Source organism: Patagioenas fasciata, chromosome 21 (genome assembly GCF_037038585.1).
Source record: "Patagioenas fasciata isolate bPatFas1 chromosome 21, bPatFas1.hap1, whole genome shotgun sequence".
Lineage (NCBI taxonomy): Eukaryota > Metazoa > Chordata > Aves > Columbiformes > Columbidae > Patagioenas > Patagioenas fasciata.
This window is the reverse complement of record NC_092540.1, coordinates 5784617-5806203: the sequence shown is the minus strand read 5'-3', so window position 1 is coordinate 5806203 and position 21587 is coordinate 5784617. Positions and strand designations below refer to the sequence as shown.

Genomic DNA, 21587 nt, shown 5'->3' with positions numbered 1-21587 from the left:
TCCAGTCCCTGAAACAGAAAAAAGAGTAAAATATGAGGTGATTCCAGGCACTTGTAGGACTTTCGGCTAAGTGTGGTGTTGAAGTCATGTAAATGCCGCATAATTATCAGCAGTAGATGCAGATCTAAAGCCAGAAGCTGAGACGTTCAAGCAGCTGTCGATTTTCATGTGCTGTTGTTCTTCAATGTCCCACTTAAAACCAGCTCCTTTTGCCTGCAACAGACAGGACAATGCTCTCCAGCACTTTGCTGAAGCCTGTGAAGTCGCTTGGAAATCTTGTCCATGCAGACATCTGGAGACCACTGTGTGTCTCATCCACCCTCCAGACCTACAGCACTGCTCAACACCAGGCGTGAGACCAAGTCCCACTTCTAAGCCATCCAGCAGCTCTGTGAAAGAGGCATCTTCCTCCATAAGCAACAAACGGGTTAATGCTTGGAAGGAAAACCAACTGTGTGTTTTGGTGAAATAAAGATTAAAACATCTCCATGGAAGGTGAGGAGCCAGCCCCAGCCTGCGCTGTCCCATTTACCCACTAATCGGTCCAATTATCTTAGGTATAAATCATAACACAAAACACTTACAGAGCCAGAGTCACACACCGAAGAAAGGAGAGAACAGTTGGGTTGGTTTTTGTTTAGTATAATTGATATAATTACTAACAACTCTGTGCCAAGAACTTCAGCTTTTTTTCCTTCCAGAAGAGAGTGGAGTGCTGTCTGAAAGCCATAGCAATTAGCAATTCCCACATGCACAGCTTTTATTAGAAAGAATGCTCCTCTATTCCAGAAAGAGCCAGCAGCTCACTGAGGAGCAATTAAACAACCTGGGGAGCTTTTGGTACCAGGAATGCAGCCATCACTTAGTCCATGTTTCCTGTTCCCTCATCGATGCTGCTAGGGCACATAAGGAATTATCCTGCCCAACATTTCCCTCTGCCTAATTTTAATTCCACAAGCTCCAGATAGTTGCCTCTTGCTGTGCTATGGTCCAAGCAGGCTACTGTTCCTGAGGTTGCTCAGGCCCTTGTCCAGCTCATTGCAATCAGCAGGGGTCTGATTTTCACATTCTGGAGCAGTTTAAGGCAGCACTTATGTGGATGGAGCTCACCAGCATTCCCCAAGCACGTTGTTCTCCAGATAAAGTCTCCTGGACAGTGGCCATACTCATCACAACATGGACATTGCCACCAGGCAGCCCCTGCGGAAGTGAAGAGACAGAAGACATGGGGCTCATTTTAGCCTTGCAGAGGTGACCTCTCATTGACGGCAGGGTGAGGAGACATGGAGCAGAGCCTGGAGCTGCAGCACATCCAAAGCTGGTGGCCATCCAGGAGCATTAACAAACTCCTTAGATGAATCTCAGTTATTGCCCCTGTACTAACCATGGGGATCCACAAAGACAAGGAAGTGTCTGAGTACCTCCAGAAACACAACCAAGGAACCATGCTACCTCACTGGCACTCCTCTCATACCTATGGACCATGGATGGAACAAAGTGCCTTCCCGGACCATATGCTGAATGGCCATGGAGTAAATCCAGGAACAATAATGGTTTCCCCAAGACCTGGGGCACTGTCACGCTGCAGACAAACCCCCTTGTGGCTTCATCATGAGTTAATGACCAAAGCAGGACATAAAGCTGGACAGTAATGGGGCCACGTCACTCCCTTGCCACCAACCATCCCCATCTTTGGCATCTTACCCTGGTGTACCAGCCCTTGGCTCTCTTTTAGCACCTCAGTTTCTGAAAGCTTAATTTGGTTTTGAAAAATGATAACTATTCCCAGCAGATATTTTCATTGTCTCTACTTTAATTAATTAAACTTGAAACAGACCATTCATTTTAAAACAATTTTCAGTAAACATATAGGGAGTTAGAGGAAGATTGTCTCTGAGAAAAGTAAGCAGTACTTCTTTTTTTATTTGAAAAACAGATTATGATGCCAAAAGCTAACAGAATTCTTATGCTGAGGAAGGAATGGAAAAATTAAGCAAAGATTAATATTTCCCACACAAGTTTTAATTCTGGTCAAAGAGTTCTTGTTTGTCCCAAAACATTTTGATGAAAATTTTCAAATAGTCTTTAATCTTACCCTGAGCTGCTGCAGGGTTTGCTTTTCTGCTCTTTATTCTTTGGATTTGTCTTCTCAGGAAGATGAATGATGCTCCGGTTTGTTTGTAGTCTTGGTGACAGGAGGTAAATTGAGGCAGAACTTGCAATATGCCCACTCTCTTCAAGATTAAAATACACGCTGTTGTGTCAGAAACCTGTGGCAACCGAGCTCAGTTTTGGGTGTGAAGAGCTTTTGTCATCCACAGAGGAATCAATAGACCTGGCTGAAAAACTCTCAGTTGAGCAGCCGTGCACCAGAAAACGCGACTTTGCAGCAATGCAATTCGGAAAAATGATCTGATGTGGCAAAACGGGAGGAATGAAATAGTTACTTAATCCACCTTGGGGTATCATTTCAGTTTCAGGACGTGTTGTATCAGGACTTGTACGCTGCACTCAAAGGGCAGTTGTCCAAGAGGGATCTCAGGAAGGTTTGACTGTACTTCTCAAGCAGGTACAAATCCCTAGTCTTGGACATCTGGGTCAGACCGGCCAGTGCAGGAAACGTTTTCCTCTGTGGCACAGGAAAAGATCTGTACCCCAGGATCATCTGAGAATTCCACCAGGAAATACCACCCCCCCGCAGCGGGGGTCTTCCCAATGCACGATGGGCGTTGGGTCTCCTGCAGACCAGGAGGTCATTGCAGGGTGTTGGGAGGTGGTTTGTGAACTGGGACATGTTCTCTGTTCTCTTTGGACAAGGGTCTGGGACCAGGGAGGAACAGGTTTTGGGTTTCTGCTCCAGCGTCCAACTTTTAGCAAAAATATTATCGTATGTAGTCAACAATACTAATTTCTATACCACATTCCTTTATGGAGGATCGTTGATTGGAGGGTTGGGCCATAACAGTTCTGTTAACTTCCTTCTCTCATACTTTGATAAGAGACAAAGTGCTTTCTCTTTGCAATTTGAATTCAGAGATCTTTTCTTTAGATAGCTTGGAAAAATAAAATAAGCTCTGTTGGCCATGAATGGAAATTAGAATTTTCTCTCTCCTTGGTATAATTGGTTCCTGGTATTCCTATCCAAATTTGAAGTGTTTTTCTCTTATATTTTTATTTGAAAATCTACAGATAACACATTGTATCCTGTTCACCATTATTGAAATAAGAGATCCTTAAGAGAGATGATTCCCAAACCTATTTTCTTAAGGGTTTTTTTTTTTTTTCATAATAAGGTTAATTCTTTTTTGGCTTCTCATTCTATTTTGGAACCAAAACAACTCTTAAAAATTAAAGTTTCTCACCAAATTAAACCTCAAATTCAACCGCCTTAAGGTTTCCACAATGATTAAAAACCAAAAAAAAGGCAACTGGCAAATCAAGGAGAAAGAAAGGCCTGAACATGTGTGATACAGACAGCACGGGCTTAATTCCTGCGCCATGACATACGGTCTGACTGGCTCGCGGTGCTTTCGCAGGTAGCTCCGGCTGTTCAGGTCACACGCCGGACCCCAAGCAAGGCTGCCGCATACTCCTCATTTCCAGACAAACCCTTTTCTCCTGGAATGGGGCTCTGGCCACGCGGTCTGGCTGCCCCGCACACCCCACAGCAGCGGGTCTGGGTGGCTGTGGGGCACCCCGAACAGGGCTGTGCCCCCACAGACGGGCTCAGGCAGATCCACCGCAAGCCCAGCCCCAGGGGATGCAGCTTCGATGTTCATTTTTCGGGGGGGTGCCTGTAAGCCACAGCTGGCCAGTGTTGGTCTGGTGGGTCCATGTGGAAGGACTCAGCCCAACCACTTTGTTTAAGGACCTGCTGTCGGTTGGCAGCACTAGATGGCCATCAAGAAGGGATCATCCTTGGCAAACTCTCAATGTCATTCTGAAAGGACTTGAGAACCACAAAAACGTCTAAACTGATTTACACAGATTGTAGCTGTAAGACATACAGAGGTAAAGATCACATCCTCGGTCCTGTTCTCTTGTTACTCATTTAAAGTTTGCACTGGCTGATACCATCTGAGGCACTTGTGTTGATGCCCATGATCCCTTCTGTCTCTTTAAAGTCACAATGAAGGCACAGCACGCTTCTTTTATCATTGCAATAGTGATCTTTGCTATTACTTTGCTTTTAAGTATCCTAAAATAAATTGTCCAAAGCAATCTTTTATTAGGGAATATATATTGCTTTGCCAAATATCTCCAAGCACAGCCAGGAGCCTGGCACCGAGGCTTCCTTGTGCTAATCACTATTTACAGCCTAATCCAGTCTCCCTGGCCGTCAATGCATCCACCTCAGCATCAAAACTCCCTTTGCATAACACTGGGGGCTCACAAAGCAATGCAAGATTGACCTCTCATTTCTCCACACCCTGTTTCTTTCCCATTCAGACGCCTGGACGCAAACCTCATCTCCGTGGTGCCCGAGAAGAGCTTTGAGGGGCTGCCCTCCCTGCGTCACCTGTGGCTGGACGACAACGCGCTGACCGAGATCCCTGTGCGCGCTCTGAACCACCTGCCCGCGCTGCAGGCCATGACCCTGGCGCTCAACCAGATCTGGCACATCCCCGATTACGCCTTCCAGAACCTCAGCAGCCTCGTGGTGCTGTAAGCCTTCTCCCCTCCTCACTCCCCGCAGCCGCGGCTTCCTCGGGCTGGACAAGGTGCTGACCACGCTGGCCAAGGGGCTTCTCTTCCCATGAGAACAGCCACGAATCGCCCCCCAGGAGCAGCTTTTTGCTGCAGGGGCAGCAGGCAGAGGTTTTGTTCACAAGAGTCAAGGCGTCCCTGCCGTTTGATGTGAAACGTTAAAACGGCCTTTTGTGATTTTTTTTTGTTATATTTTCCTCACTTCTCACCGAAGGGGAAAAAGCTCCCTGATATAATCCAAAAAAACATTTTGCATTGAACAAAAAAATAGTATCAGAAACAAAAAAATCAGATTATTTCCCTGAAGATTCAAACAACACAAAATCTTCTCATTCCTATTTCTCCCTCCAATCTCTGTGTTAAAATCAAAGGATTTTCTAGCGACATGAAAAAAATAAATGCAAAACTTGCAGTCATGTCAAAACGCAACTTTGCTTTTTCTTGGAAAACATGCCAAGAAAACTTTTTGACCAAATATACCTTTGAACAAAAGATCCAACTTCAACACCTTGTCCAAGCCTGTGCATGCTTATCTGCTTTACTGTGTTCTATACGCAGACCAGCTATTTGTGGCGATCACAACCCGCGGTGCATGTTGTTGTCCTGTTGGCATCATAAACACTTTGCTGATGGTGTTCAGGGCAGTGTAGGAACAGCGCTGATCTCAGAAGATACTTGGTCCGTGTGGGAAACGTTTACTCCATGGGCAGCGAGACACAGTAAAACACTCCACAGCCGGTAGTGGGGAAGCAAGCTGATGTCTTGGGCAGTGACATCCATTTTATTAACAGTAAAAAGAAGCTTTTAAAAGGACGTTTACATGTGCAAATTAGCTCTTCGTTACTTTTATGGTGTTGATTAGCAAGTTCAGGTGTCATTGCCAACTACTTTAGAGCTCCTGTATCTACGTGAAATGCTACCATTTAGTCTAGTAATATGTATTAATACCAGCATATTAAATGACCTCAGCATGTGGTGCCTTAGTGAAAGTTTAGCAATTATTTTGCTTTCAGAATTTAAAGTGTTTACTGAAGTCATCTAGCACAGAAAGTGCTTGGACAAAGCACAATCCAGAGTTTTATTAAGCATCAACTTCAGCTGTTTAGACAAAGCATAAAGACTTATTTAGAAGAAATGTTGCTAAAAGCAACTTGAGAAATGTCAAGTAAGTAGTTTTCACCCACAATAGTGCTTATTCTACAAGGCATCCCATGGCCATCATAATGCAACCACTTCATTCAGCTTTAATAGCTAGCACGGAGGGTGAGCTGACATTTGGGATTTTATTTCAGTCTCAAAAGCACGCCGCTTTCATTCTGGTTTATCCCATACTTTGGGTGAGAAGCAACTCCTTAATTAAACAGGCAAGCTCAAGAAATAAAAGTCATTGACCATTAGGTCGCAAGGGAGAGAATAAAGTCCCACCACAGACAATTGGAAGGGAACACATGTGTGATCTCGCCAGGCGCTGTGGGGACACGATGCTAAATTTTTGTGGGATCACAAGCGTTTGGCAGAACCGGCCCCATAAATCTCTTCCATGCTTCCATGCATACCCCTGTCAGCACTCAGCCAGTGGAAAGTCACCCATGGTTCCTCCTGCGCCCCTACCAGGGACACGTCCCTGCTCCACACTCACCCCCAATCCAAAAAGCACACGCTCCCAACAGCCAGCCCAGCTGGTGGTAAAGTTTGGGAGGACACTTTCCCTTCCAGGATGCAGATGATGCACGTGTGGATTCCTCTGAATGTGCACCCACATTGAGAAGAACTGGCTGCTACCATGAGTATCAGCAAACTTCTAGCCTGAGACGTATTAAAATGAGCAGCTGGGGGAGGAGAGCCAAGAGCAGGTGTAGGGGAGCACAGGGGAGTCTCTCCTACAGGGCCCAATTAATTCTTACGGACACGGCTGAGAGCACGACCTTCCCAGGTGCACAGATGTGCTTTTCCTCCTGCACTCACCTTGGGCCTTTGGGAGGGATGTGGGCGATCATCCCGCACCACCACAAAGCACCAACATCAGAATTTACAGCCCTCAATCTGGAACGAGTTAAGGGGTTCAGTTTCTACTGATAAATTACACCTCTGTCGAGGAATTCCCATCTATTGCTGCTTCAGGTTTCTAACCAGGGTGGCAGCAAGCAGAGCCTCGTGTAAATCACTCATCATTAAATCTGTGAGTCTCGGTAATTGGCAGCATCCTTTCCCCAGCTCTGATAACGAGCTCCATGTGCTGTGATGCTGGCACTGCGCTGCTGATGGCAGAAGGGAGACGGCTTGTTTGCTCAGGGTGGCTCATGGGAATGCGATACTGAAGATCTTACTCCAAGTCTGATCTATTCAGGACAGTGTGTCTTAGCATCTACAAGCAGAAATAGTCCTGAGTATTTCATGTCTAATGATTTCTATGAAGCAAAGGAGTTTTTTTACAAAAAGCATCTTCTTTCTCTGGCATAAAATATTTTTCATTGAGAAGTGAGCATCTGAAACCCCCATGCTGCTGTGCTGACAGGCTGAGAAAGTGCACGGCAGCCGCTCTTGTCCGTGTCCCTCATCCCTCCCCAGCCTGTCTGAGCCAAATGTGTCTATTTGTTACTCTGCAGCCACTGTAATTCGTGCTGCCTCCCAGGACAGGGCACGGGTTCACGGTGTGAACTGTGGGGTTGTCCTGTGCGGGTGCAGGAGTTGGACTCGGTGATTTTCGTGGGTTCCTTCCAACTCAGGATATTCTATGATTCTACGTGGTGGTGTTTGTGCTGCTGCAGGAGCACACGGGGCAAATTGTCTGCCAGGGGTCAGTCGTGAGAGCTTCTTCTGCAAAGAGACCACTGTTTTCTAGTGGAGGTGCATATCTGAAGAACGGTCTGCACGACAGCCCACACAAAAGCAATGACCGTCCTGCTTCTTCCTGGGCAAAGCTATGGATGTCACAGATGAGAGCAGCTCCAAAACCAGCCTCGCTCCATGGGACTGTCCTGCAAAGGGAGATGCACAGTTCTTAAAGTTCGTTGATCTTACTGAGGACAGTAGTGGACACTATCTCCAATAGGAATAGCAAGGGCTTAAAGACTTCTCGTGTTTTTGCATCACAAGAGGATTGTTTATAGCCCAGAAACAAGTATCTTGAGCTGCTATCAAACCAGTTGTAATTTACAGGGCAGAATATAACACCGTGTGGGCTGAGCTCAAATTGACAAACACTGGAGATGTTGCAATTCCACTTGTTAAAATTTGTTTACCAGGGGAGACGAACAGGCAGGATGGAAGAAGAGAACATCTTTTCAAGTGTTTACCTTCCCAGCTCTCTTGTTTCTATTATTGCCATGTGGTTGGGTAACAACTCTAGTGCTCAGCTTGGACAGCAAATTTTTTTATAACTCTCTTTTTTTGGTCGCTCATAGTTTTCTCACCAACAAAGAACATCCTTCTGATGATTTTCATTACTCTGCCTCCAAACTAAGTATTTTAAAGCCAAATATAAGCACAGTAGGTGATTGCTTTTCTATTCTTTCTCCTTGCCTGACTTGTGTGACAGCAGCTCAGCGTGTCCGAGCTCAGACAAGGGGTCCTGTTGTAGCGCCCCAACAGAGCTCCAGGCAGCTCACATCACCCCTCACGTTCAGTGTATCCCTTCTCCCCACGCCGTCCCCTCACAGCAGAGCTATGGGGCACAGGGTTCCTGTGGCACCTCTTGCTGTGATTATAGAGTGACTCCATATCCAAAGCCTCAATGCAAATGCAAAATGAAGTGCTAAAAGGGACCCAGAATGGTCAGCACCATCCTGCACTGGAAGTGCCAAGTGAAGTAAGGGCAACGTGATCTGAAGCTATGCCATAACCTTCAATAGAGGAAACCATCTGGACTTGAACTTCTGTTCTCATGACAAAGAGAAATTTCTCCTGTAAGATTCTGATTTTGATCTCAGCTGTTTTTCTTCTCTAAGAGTCTCAATCAACCCAAGTTTTCTTGCGGGCAACTTCCTTTTCTTTTTTCCCGTTTGCTCAAAAGAGCAAACATATTTTATCACACATCTTTCCCCTCCCTTCCTCTTCCTCTGAAATGTTTGTATGTTCTCATTCCAACAACAAACATCCATCTTCAGCTGGTTTCTGTTTTGCAAGCCCCTACCAAACTGCCCTAGAGCCTGGCTGTTCCTCCACTCCCAGCTCCCTCCTGTTTCACCCTGGAATATTTGGCAGTGGGAGCTGCCTGTGCTCAGCCAAACAGCTCACGCTTGAATCCAGGTGGAGTGAGAGATTTTTCAAGCCAAGACAGATTTAGATCAAGCAGCAAAGGATGAAAAAGTCATTGATCCACCTGCCAGTATGCAGTCTCCCTCGGGCTCTTGGAAGGAGGCAATAGTGTTGGACAAAGGCTGGTGAGTCCCTGAGCGTGGGCAAGGGAGAAAAGGACCCTGAAGGCAAGTGGTGTGGCAGCAGATTAACCGCACGGACTCTGTGTTAAAGGAGAACACGAACTGCAAAATAAACTCATGGGGAAACCTACCATGACAGAGAGCAAAGAGGGTATCCTGCCCCAGAGGACATTACCTTCTCGGGCATTTCTGTGCAAGTATGGACATCACTAATGTGCTTCAGCACAGGGGAAAAGTACAGGCTGGGCACCAGTGGGCTGTCTTCTGCTTTTCAGCAGACTTTCCCCAGGCTGCTCCAAGGTGTCTCCAAATGAGCTTCAAGGTGTCCTTGAGTGGGATTTCAGAGAGAGATGCACATGAGCCACGTGGCTTCCACCAGCTGTAAAGGAAACCAGATGGAAAAAACCACTCAGATGTGCACACACACACACAGTCTCTGACAATCGAAAAGGAAGAATCTCGGAATTAAGGGCTTGAGTTTGCCAAAAAACTGAGACATGGTAGTAAGGGGCCCATGGAAACAGAGAACCCATCCAATGGGGCTCCAGGGGAACTCATCACCTGTGGAAATTCCAACGCAAAAATACCCCAGGGTGGCTTTGCAGGGTCCCCCAGCACATGGGTCTCCAGCACCAGCATTAAGGCTGGGAGCTCCAGAGCCCTTAAGCACTAAGATGCTCGTGGGATGTAGCACCAGACTGAAGGGAAACAGGGAAAAAAAAATGTTGCCTTGGTGTAGAGAATATGCATCAGCATGTGGCATAGCCCCTGCACTTCAGACAGACACTCTGAAGCATTAAACTGAAGACAAAAGACAACTTTCATTGCGATGAAACCAGAGCTGATCCAGGAACTAGCAGCATCTTCATTTTTTGCAAGTAATGATAAACCGTGACTAACAGAACAATTTTGAACACAAAGCCTTCTTGCTGCTACTAAAGAGTCTAAATATGGCTGTGTCCTCAGATAGCAGCCGGTGCCCATGAGCAACTGTTGAAGCCAGATGGCACTTTGTAGGGTTGGGCCCAATGTAAGGTGAGATCTAGAGTGTTTCTTGAAGCTTCTTGCCTAAGCGTGTGCTTCCAAAGCCACACAGCAGCTGTGAAGTGCAGGTCTCAGGGAAACTCCTGTGTCAGCCTAGATTTCCTGGGAGAAATGGGAGCTCCGTAGCTGCTTTACAAGCACTATTGCATGTTGCATGTGTCTCGTGAGGAAAGAGAGGGGACTGTATAACACCCCTGATCATCCCAGCCCAGGCTGTGCTTAGCTAGCAGGGTGTCCCTGGGCCACAGCTCACACTGGCAGGAAAAGACCAGTTTGTACCTCCACTGATCATCTCTGGTTTGTCCACAGTTTGTACCTCCACTGATCATCTCTGGTTTGTCCACAGGCACCTGCACAACAACCGGATCCAAAGCCTGGGAGCCAACGGCTTTGATGGGCTGCACAGCCTGGAAACCCTGTGAGTCACCTGTTTTCTTCTCTGTCCTAAAGAGATCGCGTGTGTCCGTTCCCTTCCGCAGGAAAGGGCTGGTGTCTCTGGGCCACCCCACTCCACCTTCACCTGACTCCACCAAAATGAGGGGCTAGCTTGAGCCAAGGCTGGTAAAACCCCCAGGGATCTGTGGAATACCTCTCTTCAAGATGGTTCCGTGTCACCTGGCATCACCCATAGCCAACTGACTTCATTTTGCACCATGTTCTTGTCACGGCTGGCCAGGCACTAAGTCAGGAGACCATGGGGGAAGATGGGAAGCAGGAGTGCACCCTTCTCCAGGACATGTCTTCATTAGCAGCAGACAGGTGACCCTGAACTCAGAGACACTTAGATGTGATGGCCTTGCCTTGCTCACACAGCACCTTTGACAGCAGTATGAATTGCCTGAGTCTCGTGTGCTGTGCATTGGCCTGAGAGGAAACATAAACAAGCAGTAAATAATCAAGGCCCTGAAAGACTGGAAGAGGTGCCCGTTGCCTTCAATTGTGTAGAAACATGTCCTTCCATGCAGCCTTGGGGTCAGATTCAAGCCCTAACTCCTTGCCAGGGAGAACTAGGGGATTTGGGTCATGGCAAAAGAGGCGACACTTGCCAGCATTCAAGTGTCACTCAAGGTGACAGGACTCTCTGTGCCCAGCCCAGCAGCAATCGGGTGAGAGTGGAAGCAGCAAGCAAGCCCTTGGTCCCCAGACACGCTCCCTGGGGCACAACCATGACATCTATTGTCTCTTGTTTTCAGACTGGCACATCCTGGGGCCACCCAGAAGGGCTCAGCTGGGGAGAGTCGTAATTAGCCATAATGAACCATGCCAGAGATGATGCAGGAAGGAAGGCCACTGGGTGCTTTCCTCCAGTGACCCATGGGTCTCGCCCATCACTGTGCCAGCTGGTGTTTCTCCCCGGTCATTTCTGGTGGGCACAGACAAATACATGAGGGCAGAGCTGTGGCATCCAAGCAGCTCAAAGGCAGGCGGGTTACAGTGGGGGGTGGAAGTCTTGCCGATGGAAGAAAAGCCTCTTTGGGCTATAACCCAGGCAGACTATGCAGCAACATCACAGCTTACATCAGGGCAACCTTATTCTGCAGCCAACGTGGTTAAAGCCACCTTGCTGCCCATCCCAAAAAGCAGCCAAGCGTTTAGCTACAACAGCCCAGCCAAGTTGCTAGACCTGCATCTACCTACCACCGCGCAGCTCCCGTGCATGTGGAGACTATTAAAGTCTCCGCACATACCCTTTAACTCAAATTATGATTACATTCTGTTGACAGCACTTAGCACATTTTCTTGGCTTGCAGAGGCCAAACGGTGCTCTCAGTTACCCCGTGGGCATTACCTCCTGGAAAGCAGCAGGATGGTAAAAGCTGGTGAAGACAGAAACTTCTCCAGGTTTCCTAAAATGAGCATTTGTGGCCAGATGCTGATTACAAGCCAGGGACAAAGGTGAATAACTCTAGAAGCCGAGAGGAAAAGAAATTGTTCTGCACATTTCAGAAAAGCCTATGAAGTTTTAGGTGCAGAACCCTCTGTTCCCCTAAGGGAAAAGCTTCTTCTCATATTCAGCTAGACAGGGAAACTTCTGTTTTTATCACGTGCAGCCAAAACTTTAAGAGAAACAGCATCCATTGCTCCATGCAGGCCTCAGCATTGTGCAAGATCCCTGTGCACACCAGATTTCTACCCCAGGTCTTATCATTTCTGCAAAAATAGATCCCGGTGGAGCACTTCTGTTCTTGGAGAGGGCTTGTCCCTCACATTTTAGGAGGGCAGCAAATCTATAAAGAGGTAAAGTGAAGCCAGACGAGTGATTTCACATTTCCCCTGCACTGACCTGCAGCTACTGTGCACAAGTCAGCTCTGCCAGGTACGGAACGAGAGCAACTCTGTGTTTTCCATGCTGATGTGGGGAGGGGAAGGGAGTGTGAGGGGCAGGTAGATGGAGATGGATGTGCAACACTTGCCAGGTCTCAACCAGTCAAATACCAGCACAGAGCTGGAGAACGCAGCTCCAAGATTTTCTGTCAGGGCAAGATCTGGCTGTTCGCCAGCCCCGCCAGCCTCCTCTTCCTGGGAAGGAAACCTGGGCAGGCAGGCTGGATCCAAGTCAGAGCTGCTCTGGCCAGGTTCCCAACAGGCTTTTGAAACAGCCTTGAAACCCAGCGAGATTCCCTCACCAATTCCCATAAGCCTGAGAGATGACAAAGAGCAATGCTGCAGGGCTGTGGGAAGAACCCCAAGTGTGGGTGAGCCATTAAACCAGATATTAAATGGTCAAAGTGGGTGATACCTGGCATTTTTTAGCCCTGTCTCAAAGACACGGAGCAAAGAAGAGTCTAAATGTCCTTAAGTGACATGTTCTTCCTGTAGCCCCTTTGTGTAATGTACTAGGTCCTTCAAATAATATATATTATAGAGATAGATGATAGGTGATAGGTGATAGATGATAGATACATAGATAGATAGATAGATAGATAGACAGACAGACAGACAGATGATGGTAAAGCAGTGGATGTGGTCTATCTTGATTTCAGTAAAGCATTTGACACAGTCTCCCACAGCATCCTCACAGCTGAACTGAGGGAGTGCGGTCTGGATGAGCGGGCAGTGAGGTGGGCTGGGAAGTGGCTGAAGGGAAGAAGCCAGAGAGTCGTGGTCAATGGGGCAGAGTCCAGTTGAGGCCTGGATCCAGTGCAGTGCCTCAAGGGTCAGTGCTGGGGCCGGTATTGTCCAATATATTCATCAATGATTTGGATGAGGGAATAGAGTGACTGTCAGCAAGTTTGCTGATGACACCAAGCTGGGAAGAGTGGCTGACACTGGAAGCTGTGCTGCCATCAGAGACCTGGACAGGCTGGAGAGCTGGGCAGGGAGAAATGTAATGAAATAGAACAAGGGCAAGTGTAGAGTCTTGAATCTGGGCAGGAACAACCCCAGGTTCCAGTGTAAGTTGGGGAATGAGCTATTAGAGAGCAGTGTAGGGGAAAGGGACCTGGGGGTCCTGGGGACAGCAGGGTGACCATGAGCCAGCACTGGGCCCTTGTGGCCAGGAAGCCAATGGTACCTGGGGTGGGTTAGAAGGGGGTGGTCAGTAGGTCAGAGAGGTTCTCCTGCCCCTCTGCTCTGCCCTGGAGAGACCACACCTGGAATATTGTGTCCAGTTGTGGCCCCTCAGTTCAAGAAAGACGGGAAACTGCTGGAGAGAGTCCAGCACAGAGCCACCTTCTTTCAGGCAGTTCAGAGATCAGAAGGTCTCCCCTCAGCTCCTGTTCTCCAGCTGAACACCCCAGGTCCCTCAGCCGCTCCCATCGCACTTGTGCTCCAGCCCCTCACCAGCTTCATCACCTCCTCTGCACCCTCTCCTGCACCTCAATGTCCTTCTTGTGATGAGTGGACTGGGGCCTCATCAGCACTGAGTATGGTGGCACAATCACTTCTCTAGCCCTGCTGGCCACACTATTCCTGATACAAGCCAGGATGCTGGTGGCCTTTTTGGCCACCTAGGGCAAATAGGGGCCAGGACTCCTGCTGGCCTGGGCACATGCAGCCAGACAAGGCCCAGTGTTGGCAGAGAGTGACAACATGTCTCAGCAGCGCCCTGTGTCCCCCGCAGCAGAGCTAAGGTGGTTCAGGGTGGGAAACCAACAGCTGCTGCCCACGATCAGCCCAAAATACTGAAGGCCTCCAGGCTATGGCCCAAATAGCAGTGATTTGCCCTGAAAGTGATGCTCTTCTTATTACTGGGGCACGTCTGGCCCGTCCCTGACACGGCCGTGATGGGGAAGCGGTTCGGAGAGGCCCCGCAGCCCTCGCCCGTCCCCTCCGCCCGAGGTGACCCCGCTGCCCCCACCTCCGCCTCGCCCTCCCCAGCCACATCCCTGCCAGCTCCTCTGCTCATCGGAGAAAGGAGATAAATCACTTGGAAAGACCAGATCTCCATTCATTGAAAAACCTTTTAATTTATTTTTTTTTTTAAATAGCGCTAATAAATTAAAAATGTCTCCCAGGAGGGCTGGATCCAAAACCCTCTGGCTCCGGGCATTTTATCTGCCTAACCTTGCCTCACAGGAAATGCCCTTACCGCAGGCTTTCGCAGCGCGCTGCCCTATTATCCGGGTAATTAGCCAAGTCTGTAAATGCAGAGCAGAGCTGGAACCTACCGACTCCTCCGGAGATTTGTATTTTCTATGGGAGAAAAAAAAAAAGAAATAAAAATTAATATAAAGTGCACCTCAGGCAATGAAGGCAGGAAGAAGGAAATATCTCCACCATAGCTCATACAAGGATTGTTTAACCCTTTTAGGGCCAGGCAAACCTTGCTGTTCTCCTGGAAAGCTGTCAGCCAAGTGCTACCTTGCTCCTCAAGTGCCATTTGACTTTATCAGCACACTTCATTTGAAACCTTTTTGCAGTCTCTTGATGCTAATCCCAGTCTGCGCAGTTCCCAAGGGAGCTGATGGCTGTGACGCCTCCAGGGAGGTTCTGTTCGCTGCGCTGAGCTGTTCTGTTTCAGCATCCTGATGCTCCAGCCCTGCTGTGTGTCAGGACTTCATCAGGGGCTTGAGTACCCAGATTTAGGGGATGGAGGAAGGAAAGGTGCAGGTGGCTTTTTGGAGAGAGGGACCATGGCTCAGCACCCTGCTTGCATGGGTCCCTGTGTCTGGTATGGAGGTACAAAGTACACTGCCTGCTCTGATCATCGTGTAAATGGAAGGTGACTTTTCAAAACAGAGAAAGATTGGCAAATGCACTACGCACTGCCCGGGAGCATGGGGACCAGACATTTCCCTCCTGTGATCTCCTTGGTCAAACTGGTCCCAGTTTGCTGCATCTCTTCTGAGAGCAGAAGCCTGGACTGACAGAATGTGTCCTCACTGATGCAGCTCAGGCTCTGAACCAGCTGGGTACCTTCCAACGAGGCTCTGAGCTTTGGCTGAGCATGACCCCAAACAGACATGATATTTTGCAAGATACTAAAGAAAAAAGAGAGTGAAGACAGCCCAGGTGAAAAGGTAGCTCTGGACACATTGCATTTTTCCGTGGGTTAGGGAGCTACTGTAAGGGTCTCCCCTTCCCAGGACTCTGCCTATTTTCCCTTTCCTCCCCAAATCCTCACATTACCCCTCTTGCATCCTGCCGGCTCTCCAGCCTGGCTCCCCCCTCCCTGGAGCCACTGATCTCGCAGTGACAGACAGCACCAAGTCTCCCCAAACCTCCAGCCCCTGGGACTCCAGACACGCTTGCTGTGACCTGCCAGGGGTCCCCAACCCCTCTGGCTCCTTGAGCTTCATTTTGCTTGAAGCCATCCCCTCAGCCACAGACCCTTTGACAGAGCAGCTGCCCTCTGCCTCCAGAAATGTGTGAGGGTGAGCTGGTTGCCCGTGGAAAGGCAGCAGCAATGGCAGCAGAGGCAAGATGCAGGCAGGTTTTCATGGTGGATCTGCTGATGCACAGGAGCTCTGCTCCCACCCCATGCCCCCCCATGCTAGCAGCAGCACGCTGGGACTGGGGGAAATGGGGGGCTCCCCAGCTTCCTTCCCGCAGTTTAAGAACACTCTGCTCTAGACCAGGCTTCCACGAGCCTGCCTGCTTCCCCTGCCCGGCGAAGTGCAGCAGCCTTCTCCGTGCCTTCCCGGCCTGAGTCATCGGCCCCACGGTTATTGTCTGCGCGTCCCAGCGACCGAGGTCCCCGCTGCTGCGCTCTGCGGTCAGCGCCTGTTGTGTCTTGTAAATGATATGTGCATGGCAGTGCCTGTGCTCCCAGGACCCCCCACGAGATCCCGCTCTCAACCTTGTTAAATAAATCAAATGGAATTGAAAACATATTTAATCTGGTACCTTCGCCAGTTAGAGAACAGACAGAAATACGGGTCAGAACAGACACATTCTGGGCACTGCTGCGTTTTCAAATGGAGAACAGAGCTGGCAGCTGCAGGCGTACGAGGCTGAACCTACAGACAGGTCCCCCCCGCCCCAGCAATAGACCTTTCAATGCCACATCAGCCCTGTAAAATGTCCCAGCAGCACGTAAGTGAGAGGCGGGGATGTTCCCAGGCCGGGCTGTCCGAATGAATCCTTGTGCAGAGGTTGCTGCTTGCTGCTGGCAGAAATCAAGTACCATGAGTACCCAACAACCTTCTCACACATGCTCTGGGTCCTTTCGCATCCCCCTTCCTCCTGTCCCTTGTCACAGGCACTTGCTGCATCTCATCATCCAGATGGTGCTGGGGAAAGGCACACGCTCACACGTGTAAGTCGCTACCAGGAGAGCAGGGTTTATGCTGATGCTGCACAACAGAAATATGACACCTAACGGTAGAGTAACTCTTCATCCTCTGGGCTAATAGGCAGCTCTTCCCAGTTCAAGCTCAACCACTAGCCATGACCTTGATCAAGGTATCTGAGTAAGGCTGTTTGGCTGGTGCCAAGCAAGAGGTCAAACTACATGGTCATGATGGCCCCTTTGGGCTTTCAGACTACCAATTAAATCATTTCCAGTGCTTGATTTGGCCACAGGAACCAGCACGACTAGCAGCAGCAGTAATTACATTTACTGGAAGCCTGACTAGACGCCAGCGCAGGACAGGTGGAAATGCAAAGTCCCGATGAGCGACCACATAAAGTCCCCCCCAAGGCACCGCAGTAACATCTCAAACTGCACTGGGACTGAAATAGTCAGCAAATGTCCCATCTACAGCTTCTAATCTTGCTGCATCTTCAGGTTTATTAGCTGCAAATTTGTGGTGTTTTGTGGCTTATGGAAGAATTTATAGTACTATATAATTTTTTTTGGCTTCCTGTGTGGAACCACTAATAGTCCCTAACAGGGAGAAAATTGACCTGAGACTCTTTCGCCTCCTTCTCTCCTTTGGGTTCAATTGAAGATATTAATAGTTCCAGGCTGCATGTTGTCAGCTTCAAATCACTCTGGCAGTTAAAGCCAAAAATAACTGCGCCTTTGATGTCAATTTACTTTTACTTCTAAATAAACAACAGGGTTGGTTAAGACCTTCCAAATATGAAGCTATAGGCTCGCTCTAGAAATAACAACAATGGAAAGCCAGCCAGTTCATTGTGTCTTGGGCAAACTGGGTGACCTTTAAGAGGTTTTCTTTATGACTAGAACAGACGAGGCTCTTTTTGATGTCCCACTGTGATGTCTGGAGCTCGGAACTTGGAACCTAATTAAGGAAAGTGACTTTTTTATAGTAATTTCTTTTGCACATCATTTCTGAACCTCTGGGTTGGGTGATTTTGCTTCCAAAAGCCCTTGATAATGGGAAAAACTCTCTTGCTTATGCCATGCGCGTTATTTCTTTTTTTGCTATGAGGCTTCCCTATTGTTTTGGCATAGCCATGGCCAAGTTGCGTTGGCATCCTCCCACCAGGTAACGCTGGCATTGGGTCCGCTTTCCCAGATATGCCAATAAGGGCAGCAACCCACACTTGGGAGACCCCATAGGCAGCATGCAAAGAGCCAGATCCCTTGGGCCAAGAGACCTCCCTGGCCACCTCAGCCCGTGTGCCACAGCACTGCAGTGGGGACGGTGTCACCTGGCAGCAAGTTTGGCTTTTCTGCAGCTTTCCCAAAGCTGTAAACCATGGGAAAGTGTCAGAGCATGGAGCTGGGACCAGCAAAGCATTGCCCAAGCAGCTCGAATAAGGCAGGGGGAGCAAGGGGACAGTGGGAGGTGTTTTATACAGCATGTCCATTTTCTATATCTACCCAGCCTATGGAAAGGGTTTGGCAATGATGTACAGATCACTGACATGCTCAGCGAAGGAAATTTTTCTGCCACTGAAGTCAAAACACAAAATTGTCTCCAACTCACTGAGCCCAGAGTCTTTCCCATCTGCCTTTCCCCTACGCTGGGAAAGAAGTTCTGGAGACCCAGCACCAGGCAAACAGGCCGGGCCAAATTCATCATGGCAGAGCAGGCAGAGGAAAGATGTCTGAGGTGGATGTAGCCCTCCTGATATCAGATGTCTGTGGAAAGACCTGAGGAATGGATTTCACTAAATGAGCAGAAACTTCCCCACCGCCACGGACATCTGCAGCCTCATCCACAGTGAAGGTCAGAGGCTGCTTCTGGGCACTGCTTGAACCAGAGCCCGACTCAAGCTCTGGGAAGGAAGGCGATGGGAGAGGGAAGCCACCCCTTTCGTCCTGGCTTGTGTCTGAGCTTCAGGGAGAGCTGCCCCCTGCGGGGAAGAGTTGACACCTGGGGAACACCTCAGGTATTGGCTTCTTCCAGCCTACTCCAACCAGATGAACCCTGAAATCCGCAGGGCTTGGCACAGGGCAGCACTGGAGGCAAGTCAGGACGGTGCGAGCGGCACAGGGATCCAGAGCACCGAGCTGCCAGCATCTCTCCGGGGAGCTGTTAACGAGCACAATGGGGTTTGTTTTCCGGGCAGGAGGCTCACCTCACCTCACCGAAAACCAGGAAGCACCAGCTAGAGCGAGCACGGGCACATTGTCTCTCCTGAACAGACCGGGGTTGCTGGCAACCAGGCTGGAGCGGCATGACTACACCTGGTTGCATTTCCACTTTCCAACAAGCCCAGTAGATGCCAGCATTCAGAGATGGCGTTTTTACCCAGAGGGAGCTGCTGAACACAGAGGTCTTTGTATCTGTCAAGTGCAGGGGGAGGGAGGCACTGAGACGCTGCCAGGGCTGGGAAAGGTGTGTGTGCACTCAGGAAGAACTGGTCCTGTACGTACTTGCACACACACGGAGGTACAAACAAAACGTTCATCTGCTGATGAAAGACCAGCCTGCCTGGAAGAGACACAGGCTGGAAAGGAAATGCATTTTTAGAGAGAGACAAGGAGCAAATTTTACAGCATGCTGAATTATTCCCTGTAAATAATATTGGTTACATATCCAAGCTCCGGTTTTCTGTTAGTGAATCACAGGTGAGCCAAGTCTCCTCTCTGTTGGGCAATGTTTTCCATCTGTTGGCTGCTCACAGACATGTCAGGTATCGCTGGGGAGAAAACTCAACCACCCCGTCATTGCGCAGAGCTTCCCCCAGCATTGGTGACACAACGGCGGTGAGCTGAGTGTCACCTGGGGACAGGGCCCGCGGTGCCTCTCCTGCAGGGTCAGTCCCTTGGCATCACGCGGGCTCATTCCAGCCCCTCTGTTCGCGGTACAAGGGAGGCACGTGGTGCAGGCACACTCCTGGCCTTGAGTGACCTCTGTGCTGCTGTGAAACCTCCCTGTGACATTGGAAAGTCACTGCAGAGTGAGACTTTTAAAGGTATTAAGCACCTTACGCACAGATAGAGATTTGGGACTGTCAGTCAACTCAGGCTGCTAATGCCCTCTGATTTCATCCAGTGCAGTGAGCTGAAGATTCATGGGATTTGACTGATGCTTTCAAAGTGCCCAGCAGTGTCCTGTCTGCACTTCTAATTGCTCGTTCTCTTTGGAAATCCACTCCTTTGTCTCTCTGAGCTTCAGTGAAGGGATGTGCCCTGTAAAAGTCCTGCCCTGTCTTTGCCCCACGTAACAGAGCCTGTATAATGTGAGGCACTCAGCCATGATAGTGATGGGCACCTGACAGGTACCATCAGCAGAAACTGGCTCAGAGCATCCGAGCAGCTGATAGCAAGCTATGGATGCCTTGCAAGGAGTGAGGTGTGCAAGCAGTCATGTGTTATGCTATTTATTCTTAAACAGATCATTTTGGGCTCAAGCAGAGAAGACTGGGAAAAAATCACTGATCTGCTTGGACTCAGATGAGAACTGTCAGAGCAATGCAGGAGATGCAGAGCTCGCATATCTAATAGATGAGAGCTGATGTAAGGAGGGGACACATCACTCCTGTGTCACTCCTTGGCTCTGGGGACATGCACAGCAGCTTTATTTGTGCTGAGACTCTTGATGCATCGCAGGTCTGATATGGCAGGGAGGCAGAGCTCATGGTCTTGTCAGCAACCCTGTGCTCCTCTCCTGCTGATTGCCAGGACTGCATGAACCCTTTCCAGACCTTGAGATATAGGTCCTACAGGAGCAGGATTTGTTTGCTCAAATCCATACACACAGTGCAGGCAACCAGACTCCCACTGTAACCGGAGGAGAGAAAGAGCCCTCGGTGTGGGGAGGCAAACCCTGACACAGCAGGACCTGCTGCATCCCCCGGCCTGCAGAGGGAATCCAGCAACAAGGTCTGATACGGAGCTTTTCAAGGCTACATAGGATAAAACCCACCCAGGCCAGCCTCATGTCCTAGGGAATACTTCTCAGGGAATTGTAAGATTGGGGTCAAAACCAAAAGAAATATATAGAATAAGTCATATAAGCCTGGAGTCCTGGAAGGCGCAAGGAAAGACCAATTTACGGAGACTCTCTGGGGTGATTTACTGTGTAAATACCTATAGGGCAAAGCCAAGATGGGGCTGTAGAGTAATTCCCAAGCAGGGACACTGGTAAAGGCGAAGACTATGTAAGAGAGAGGGGGGCCAAGAGAAATCATAATGTAATTACTATGCCTGGGCCCAGAGGATGAGAATTACAAGGTAATTGGGCAGCAATTCATTGCTGTGTAAATGCACGGTTATTTCTGTTCTGTAAACCACAATCCAGGTTACATGGTAATTACTTTGAGGTCCATTAAGTGTAATTATACGGTAATCTCCAGGAGCCAGTAATTACCCTCATGTTCCAAACTATCTACCACTTAAAACTCAGTGAGCTTCACGCAGGTAGGAAGCAGTTGCGTGGTTTTCAGACTTCGGTGCCTTGGTGTGTGGAATGGCCAGGATGGGGTCAAATGGTACCATTTCAGCTGGAGCTGCTTTTCCAAGGAGAGCTCTGGGCATGTTGGAGGAGCAGTGCTGCAGGTTTAGAGCCCAACTGATCCGCATGGGCCCGTCCAGCCAACAGCAGGGTCAGTACCTTTGGGGAGCTGCTCCTCCCTGGCTGCCAGCAGCGCTGCAGAGCTCAAATAAATCCTCTTCCAGAGGTGCCAGCCCATCCTTGGAGAGCAAATACACCC

At 49.1% G+C, this 21587-nt stretch overlaps 1 protein-coding gene across 1 annotated transcript in view; it reads left to right on the top strand.

The window, feature by feature from the left end:
* The window catches only part of LGR6 (leucine rich repeat containing G protein-coupled receptor 6), a 120142-nt gene that overhangs the window by 75967 nt on the left and 22588 nt on the right, over positions 1-21587 (top strand). The window contains exons 5-6 of the mRNA XM_065854471.2: positions 4450-4665; positions 10477-10548. Coding sequence (XP_065710543.2) covers positions 4450-4665; positions 10477-10548 — 288 coding nt within the window. The remainder of the gene's footprint in view (positions 1-4449; positions 4666-10476; positions 10549-21587) is intronic.